This window comes from Echinops telfairi, unplaced genomic scaffold, assembly GCF_000313985.2.
Source record: "Echinops telfairi isolate 266 unplaced genomic scaffold, ASM31398v2 ScPeMD7_5592;HRSCAF=6446, whole genome shotgun sequence".
Taxonomy (NCBI): domain Eukaryota; kingdom Metazoa; phylum Chordata; class Mammalia; order Afrosoricida; family Tenrecidae; genus Echinops; species Echinops telfairi.
In genome coordinates, this window is record NW_022109491.1 from 7,835,151 (window position 1) to 7,843,815 (window position 8,665).

The following is an 8,665-nucleotide window of genomic DNA, read 5'->3' on the forward strand; positions in this document are numbered from 1 at the left end:
GTCTTAGATGGGGCTGTTGTTGGATGCTGAGTCTGTTCAGACTCACGGTGACCCCGTATGACACCGTTGGGTTTTTCTTGGCTGTGATTTGCACACAAGCCGATCTCTGGGGCTTCATCCCAGGGCCCACTGGCTGGGTTTAAACCGCAAGGTTTCCGTTAGCAGGCAGGGTGCCACCAGGGTAGGCCTGTATGTGTATTACAGCCCCTTTCCAGAAGATGGCAGTAATGAGCACTGCTTCCGGCAGACACAGCAGACTATCTTGAGGGAGGGGTGCCTCTTTTTCCTTTTCACAAAGGCACCTTGTGGGTGAGCCGCAGCCCTGTCCAGGAGAGGGATGTGTGTGGGCAGGAGGAGTGGGGAGCGTGGCTGTAGCAATCAGGATAAGCTGGGCCAGGCTACGGTAACAAGCCGACTCCCGGTCTCAGGGCCTAGAACAGCCGGCAGCACGTACCTCTCACTCAGGGCCAGGATCTCGCCATGACCTGTCTCCATCTCCACAGGAGGCGTCCGTCATTACCCTGACAGGGGAGGGGCAGGCTGAAGAGCCCCCGCTCAAACCCAAACCAAGCCTGTCGCCAAGCCCAGGCGTCCCAGAGTAAAACGGCTCTGTGGGGTTTTCTTCACGGAAGCAGATCGCCAGGCCTTGCTTCCACGGCACCGCAGGGTAGCTTTGAACCACCAACCTTTCTGTGCCCAGTCGAGCTCACCCCAGAGACCACCCCAGCGTGCCACTAGGTCTTACGTGCTCTGGCCTGCAGGTGACTCAAGTACTTCTGGTCACAGCCCAGGAGCCAGGACGAGTCTCAGAGCCGGTCTAGCCAGAGCAGGGCTGGATCCTTGGTGGGCAGTCAGCACCTTTGCTCTCTCGATCTCTCCCTTTGCCCAGAGTGTGACTTGGGGTGACACCTCTGCCTTCTTCCTACTCCGCCCTGCTCCATCCCCTGGCCCCTGGCCCTGACGCCGCATGCTTCTCTTTGCAGATTCATGGTCCTGGTGCTGATGCACTTGGACCTGGAGCTGGTCAGCCCGGAGGCGGAGATCCCGGAGTTTGACCTGAGCAGATACGGCTTCGGTCTGATGCAGCCGGAACACGATGTGCCCATCCGGTACCGCGTGCGGCCATGAGGTCCTGGACAGACCAGGCCTCCACCCAGCCCTCACCCACTCTCTCCGCTTCCTGTGACCAGTTTTGCCTGAGGGGCAGCCCTGTAAACACCCTATTGCCTGCTTTTTGGCTAGAAGGCTAGGGGGGTGGGGGGAGGGAAGGAGGGGACTGAGAGAAGGCGAACCCAGGAAAGACATGGAGAGCGTTGGACTATTTGCTGCCCAACGTTAGTTCCAAGATCAGAATCTGGCCTCTCCCACAAGCCTCGCTCCTCCTCACGTCTTAGGAAGGCGACACAAGTCCACACAAGTGCATGCAGACAGAGCCAAACTAGGAGTTGTCACTGCCCCCTGGCTCCCAAAGGGTGACCTTCTAACCACTTCACTGGTGCGGTCTGGGCCTCAGCCAATCAGAGCAGATGCCGACCAGCAAATGCTAGCAGGGGGACCTAGCAGTGTGTCCTTTGAAACCAGCTCCACTCCCAATGACTATTAGTCCAGCTAAAGCCAGGGAAGCCCCCTTAAAATAGTCACTGCCTCCATGCCCCACCTTCTGGCCATGTCTTCTCACCTCTGCTGCTTGGGAAAATGCAGGCTCTTCTGGGGCTGGTTCATCAGGAGACAACACGGGGCTCCAAGGAGTAGCCTCCCCTTTCCTGGCATGAGCTGACGTCACCTAATTCATGGTGACCCCACACACAGCGGGGACCCCGAGGCTTCTCACAGGCTGATATTGCAGAGTCCCAGGCCTGTCCTCCCACCCTGTCTTAGTCTGAAACCTGCTCAGTCCTGTAGCCGCCCGCCAGCCTCCACGGGCTGTTTGTGGATCATCAGCTGGGAACTTCCCCCCAGTGTGGAAGGCGACTCCAGGGCTGTATCTCAGGTAGGAACACTGAGGCAGGCACAGCCCTGATGCCCGCTGAGGAGGGACCAGCCAAGTTCAGGAGGAGGAGTTGAAGGTTTCTTGCCCAACAGCCCTAGCGGCATAGCAGTTACCAGTTGGGCTGCAACCCTCAAAGTCAGCAGTTCAAAACCACCAGCCATTCCTCGGGAGACAGACCCGGCTTTCTACCCCTGTACAGCGTGACGGTCTCCGAAGCTCACCGGTCTACTGTGCTCTATAGGGTGGCCATGGGTCCACATGGAAATCATTTGCCCTCTAGCACCACCTGTGGGCATGAGCTTTGTTTGACCATTGCTTAATTTTTTTTTTAAAGGAGTCTTGGTGGTATAATGGTTACTTGTTGGGCTGCTAACCACAAACTCGGTAGTTCGAAACCGTCAGCTGCTCTGTGGGAGAAAGATGAGGCTTCCTACTCCCGTAAAGAGCCACACTCCTGGGAACCCACAGGGACCGCTCTATCCTGTCCTATAGGGTTGCTATAAGTCGGCATCACCTTGATGGCAGTGGGTAAACAATAAATGACAGTGGAGCTCTGAGAGTATTGATGAAGAAGGACCAGCTTCTCCTGAACACGTGGGTGTGGCCCACATCCCCGTGGCCACCATTGGGCAGAGGCGAGCAGTAGAGCCCCTGAGGAGGGGGTGGCTTCCCAGTTTGCAGGGCCTCCTGCCCCTGGAAGGCTTTTGATTCTAAAACTCCTGTTCAGAGAAGTAACATCAAGGAATGGGAGCCAGTAACTGCTCATCCAGTCCTGGGTGCACCCGGCGTGGAGACCTGTACTTTCTTCATTCAGCCTTAGGGGCCAGACAGACAGAAGGGCTTTGCTTAGAAGCTGTGCCTGGGGAGGTAGACATTACTCACATTTGTGCCTGTCTTTCATGCCCTCTAAATGCCCTTGGCAGGAATGGGAGGCATCACAGCTCTGCTTCTCATGCCTCTCAGAAGAGAAGAGGGGGAGGATTTCCTGACAAACAAGGAAGCCGGCTCTGAGGGCGTGTGGCAACTTGCCCAGGGCAACACAGCTTCAACCTGGTAGGGTCTGGGGGAACAGACTTCTTGCCCCGGATGCACATGTGGGAGAAGCAGTTCCTTGTCCCTTGAGCTCAAGGGGGTAGTCTAGTTTGGAACTGGCAAGTGGGTGGAGCCAGAGGGACTCATGTGTGCATGCACTGCGTGAGACAGACAGACACAGCTAGGTCCTTTTGGCTTTAACGGACAGGTGAGGCGAGGACCTCTGACTGGTCCAGGGGCTGCTAAGCTCTTCTGGGGACAGCTCCAGGCTTGGGGGCTTCCCTGGCCTCAGGCTCCGGGCACCCTCGGGATTCCCAGGCAGGCACTGTGATTGGCAGGAGGTGGGATATCCCCAGGGAAACCCATCTTCATGCCTGGGTGACCCCCCCTGCTGCCTGCTTCTTAACTCCACAGGAAATCAGGGCTGGTAGCTTTGTGTAGGAGGACCAGAGCCAGTTTCCATGGCAACCCTCAGCCACCTCATCCCTGGCTTGGAAAGGAAGGCAGGGAGGAAGAGGGGTGGGGAAAGAGCCCCTGGAAGCTCCCTCTGCAGCGCCCGACCTAGCCAGCTGGGAGAACCCCTATGACCTTTCCCCTTTCCAGTCAGAGCAGGGCTCTCACCTGGGTTCCCAATGTGGGCCCAGCTCCCCCAGAAGGTGAGTCTCTTTGGAGCCCGATCATTGGGGAACTGCTCCCGGAAGAGACAGCTCTCCCAGCAGGCCGCTCCAGCTGGTCCCTGAGCCTGTGAAGGACAGTTTGGGAGACAGTGAATTAAACCCTTCCTTGTTTTAATCTTTCTTTGTTGTTTTTCTCTCTCCTTCCAACCCTCTTCTCCCTCTCTCCCCAGCCCTCCCTTCCTCTCTCTTTTAATATAAGCCTTGGAGTAAAGAACAGGTTCAAGCCTTTGGGGGCTTCCCCAGCCCTCGGACTCAAGGCAGTTCAGAGCCACCAGCCACTCCTTGGGAGAAAGATGAGGCTTTCTACTCCCGTTAAGAGTTACACTCCCAGAAACCCACAGGGGAGTTCGACCCTGTCCTGGAGGGTGGCTCTGAGTGGCATCGACTCCCTGGCAGTGAGAGTGGTATATGGAGCACAGAAGGCGCTCGGCTGCGAACCAAGTAGTTCGGAGGCACCAGCCGCTCCGTGGGAGAGAGATGTGGCAGTCTGCTTCTGCAGAGCAGCTTCCCAAACCCCAAGAGGCAGCTCTACTCTGCCCTACAGGGTCACAGGGGCGAGGCGGCACAGACCTGATAGCTCTGGGTGTGGGGTTGTGTATGTGTGGGTGGGTGGGTGGAAAAGAGGGCCGGGTGAGCATGAGCAGTGTTAGGAAGGTTCTAGGTGTCCTGGTATTGCTTCATACCTCGCTTCAGACTCAGAATTGTTGGACATTCTCTAGAAATACCCTTAGGCGGATCTAAGGAAGTGTCTGATTGCCACCCTCCTCCTCATTCTATAGCTTTTATTTGGGTGGGGGGGGGCATATATTTTATATTGTTTACCTACTGTTTTCTTTTAAACAGAGTCACTTTATAAATGGAAAGTAGATTTGTTTTTAAAAGGGTGTTCCTTTTTTGGGGGGGGTTGGATCGTTGCTAGTAATGGACAATGTGTATCACTGGCTGCCAAAAATAGACAGTGACTGTGAAAAATGAGTGTGCTGGGTTGGGGGTGCTCCATGCGGGTGCTGCCATGCCTCTGAGCCCGTCTCTCTGCAGGTAGGAACCCAGAGCACCAGCATGTGAGCCTGGTGCTCAGGCCGTGCCAGCACCACCCAGGGCAGGGCTCCACGCCATCAGAGGGGTGGGCAGGGCCGAAGAGGGAGGGCGGGGCTCTCAGGTGAGCTGTCCACCACGCACAGCCTAGGAGACACCCGATCAAGGTCATCTCCTACCACCAGGGTCCCCTGCCCACAAGCCCCGCCCACTGGCCCCACCCACACTGTCCACCCAGAAACATTGGAAGGTCTAGTGCAAAGTCATTGATTCTGATGCTATGTTTTTGATCAACACAGTGTGGCCTGACTAGCAGTGACTGCTGTGCCTTCCTATTTTAATCAAGAGTTCTCGTTTCCTATAACGTCCAAGGGGCGCTGTGCAGAAACGTATTAAACCATCGTGACTGGTGAAACTGTCTCTGAGTGTGCTTCAGACATAGGGACGCACTGGGGTCCGTGGGCAAGGCGTTGGCCAGAGAAGAGAAATAAACAGACAACCACTGGGCACTGTTCTGCGCCAGCCCCTCCTTCCATGAGCCCCATTTTTCCCCCACCACAGAACAAAAAACTGGGGCTCACAGAGGTGAAGTGGTTTACCTAAGATCACATGATAAAGAGGGGCAATTGAGATGCAGCCCTCTCTGCCTCCCAAGACTGTTCTGGATTTTCTCCTGACTGCCGAAATGGGACCAGGTGCCCAATGAGGACCTTGCAGAAGGGGAGGAGGGTCGGGTCTCTGAAATTGTTCCCATGCCCCAACATGATGTGGACCCCTGTTTAATAGGAAAAGGGAGGGTAATGTAGATTCAAAGAACACTGGGAAAAAGTAATTAGGGGAGGTTGGTTTAAGTACCAATAAAGCTCTGGGGCAAACGCCCCTGATGTCAGGGAAGCACACTCCCTGAAGTGAGATTTGGCTGGAACAGGACACCACAAACTAACAGTGATGTAAGCACAACAGATATTTCTCTCATGCAAATAAGAGGCGGGGTGGTGTCTTGATGTGGCTCCTCCACCATCCATAGCTACCTACCACCTTAGGGTCCCACCGGGTTGCTTGAATTTTAACCATTTTGTCCACATGCCAGCCAGTAGGAAGGACTGAGCAAAGAAGGCAGTCTCCCTCCTTCCATCCTATTGGTCAAAACTTGGTCACATGGCACTCCCTGCTGCATAGGAGTCTGGGAAATGTAGTTTTTTCCAAGAAGGCCAGTGTGTGCACTTACATGTCCCTACTTGAGAAGTACTGCACTGCACACTGGTTTACCAGCCATGGTCTAAGCCACACAGCAGAGCCAAAGGGACAGCACTGACCTCCCTGAGCCAGGGGCATTTTCTCCTGGGTCTCAGAGGCCCATGGCCCCAAGAGTTTGCCTTTTCAGACCCTTGTACAAAAAGAAACTAGGCTCATTCGAAAGACTCTCTCCATCCCAGCAAACCCCCAGGCTTTATCTTACCCTGTGGGGACATTGAGAGATCCACCTGTCATTTGCTCCCACATTTTATCTATAAAAGGATATTTTAAAGCAAAAGGAGGAGGCTTAGTGGTAGAATAGTTACACACGGGGCAGCTACCCTACTTCGAAACCGCTCAGTGGGTTCCCAGAAGAAAAGAGCTGGCAGTGTGCTCCCATAACTATTCAAAACCACACACAGCTGGGATGGAGTCCATTCTGACTCCACGGGCAACGCAGAACTGCCTCTGGGTTTCCGAGCCTGTTAATCTTTCTGGGAGCAGACAGCCTCACCTTTCTCCCTCAGAGCAGCTGGTGAATTTGAACCGCTGATTTTGCAGTTAGAAGCCCAATTTGTAACCCACTACGCCACCAGGATTCCTTCCAGTAAATATTACTGGCTAGAACTCCCCGCCCCCCCCCATGCCCCCTGGGGGGCAGTTCTCATGAGGTCCCTCTGGGTTGGAATTGACTGGAGGACACACAACAATAACCAAATCGAAAGATTGGTTCTAGATCCGAATGAACAGCCTTTCACCTAAAAGGTGAAATTCACTCACCCTGGTGATGCCGTGGATGAAGTGCTGGGCTGCTGGCTGAAAGGTTGGCTGGTCAAACCCACCAGCTGCTCTGAGGGAGGAAGACGAGGCTGTCCGCTCTTGTCAGGATGGACCGTCTGGGAAACCTTAAGGAGCAGCTCCGTTCTGTTCTCTAGTGTTCCCGGGAGTCAGGACCAACTCCGTAGCTGTGGGTTTGCTTCTTCTGAAACAGAAACATCACAGAAAATGTGATGTGTCCATGTTGGGTACTCCTGGATAGTGGGGTACTATGCAGTGATAAAAAGAGATTAAAAAGCACTGACACATGCTGTCACCTGCAAGAACCTTTCACACATGACATTGAGTGGAAGTAGCCTGTCCAAAAAGGCCACATACTATCTGATCCCATGTACCTGCAACAGCAAATACATCATGAAAAATGTTTTCTTGGACTGGGGAAGAGGGCCCAGGGAGTGACAGAAGACTTCTCCGGGAATGGTGACAGTGCTTTCTAGTAGACTGTGGTGATGGCTGCACATCTCTGTGAACACAGGGGTAGCTCAGAGATATGGCAGGTTTCAGTCCAGCCCACCACCATAAAGAGACTAGTCCAAGAGAGCCATGGGACTCCCCCTCCTCCCCTACAGTGCGTATAAAAGGTATGTTGGCAGCATACTGTAGTGTGGGGTGAGGAGAGTCCCCCACAAATCATCACAGGTCTGGTAGGCACAATTGTACAGTGATAATAAATAAAGATTATAGTAAAGTCTTAGATAGCATGAGTGGTAGAGGAGAGATTGGAATAATGGAGTCAGACACAATTCATGGTAGCATGCTCACCTCAGCCCCGCTTGGTGGTCCTCGTGGGGGGAGCCCGGCCACGAGAGCAGGAGAGAGCCTCGGGAGTGAGTGCAGGCAAGCCTCCACTTTATTGCTAACCAAGGGTTATATCTCATTAGGGGGACATGATTACAGGTAACCACACGTCACAGGAAGGGGCAGTACAATAGGCATACACATTGTAGGAAGGGGTTGTATGATAGGCATAAGCATAACAGGAAGGGGATGAGCTAGGGATGTGCCCATAGGAATGGAAGGTCTAGGGGTATACATGTGACAAGATGGGCGGACCCTAGATTCATGATGGCAGCCTAACATTGGTCACCCTTGGGCGGGTTTGACCTCTCTGGTGTCTCCTACAAGGAAACAGACAACTACTATCCTTATCAGAAGGGAGCGGGCCCTACTTGTGGAATAAACAGTGGGGTCTGCTTGCTCTAGCTGGCTACTCCTGATGACCTCCAAGTGTACAGTCAATCGCAAGCAGCTAAGTTTGGCATATATTTGAGGGAGACAACTTGGGAGAAATCGCTCTGTTTCCCATACTGTAGTCTTCCCCAGGGAGCCCTGGTGGCACAGTGGGTTTTGTGTTAGGCTGCTAACTACAAGGTCAGTTCCAAACCACCAGCCGATCTGAGGGAGAGGAGGAGGCTTCCTTCTCCCATCAAGAGTTACAGTCTCAGAAACCCACAGGGTAGTTCGACCCTGCCCTAGAGGGTCACTGTGAGTCAGAACTAACTCAATAGCAGTGAACTTTACTGGGAAGGTGGTGGTGGGACAGTTAGTCTTAAGTTCCCTGTAATACTTTTTTGGAAAAGTTTGAAATATCGCGAGAATGACCAAAACATGACACAGAGACACGAGGCGAGCACACGCTGTGGGGAAAATGGCTCTGGTAGACTTGCCTGATGCAGGGTGGCCACCATCCTGCCACTGGTTAAGAAAACACAAAATCTGCCATGCACAATAAACCGAAAACCACGGAACTGTGCACTATAAATGGGTGAAATTTGTGGTATATGATTTCTCTCTCAATAAAGCCCTCATGTGGGATGTACACTGGTACCGATAGGAACTGGAAACAGGGAATCCAGGG

The 8,665-nt window shown here is 53.6% G+C and overlaps 1 protein-coding gene across 1 annotated transcript in view; it reads left to right on the forward strand.

Annotated features, from left to right (window-relative positions):
• The window catches only part of PTGIS (prostaglandin I2 synthase), a 44,939-nt gene extending 42,563 nt beyond the window's left edge, over positions 1-2,376 (forward strand). The window contains exon 10 of the mRNA XM_004698052.2: positions 984-2,376. Coding sequence (XP_004698109.1) covers positions 984-1,128 — 145 coding nt within the window. The 3' untranslated portion in view covers positions 1,129-2,376. The remainder of the gene's footprint in view (positions 1-983) is intronic.
• Positions 2,377-8,665: the final 6,289 nt, after the last annotated feature.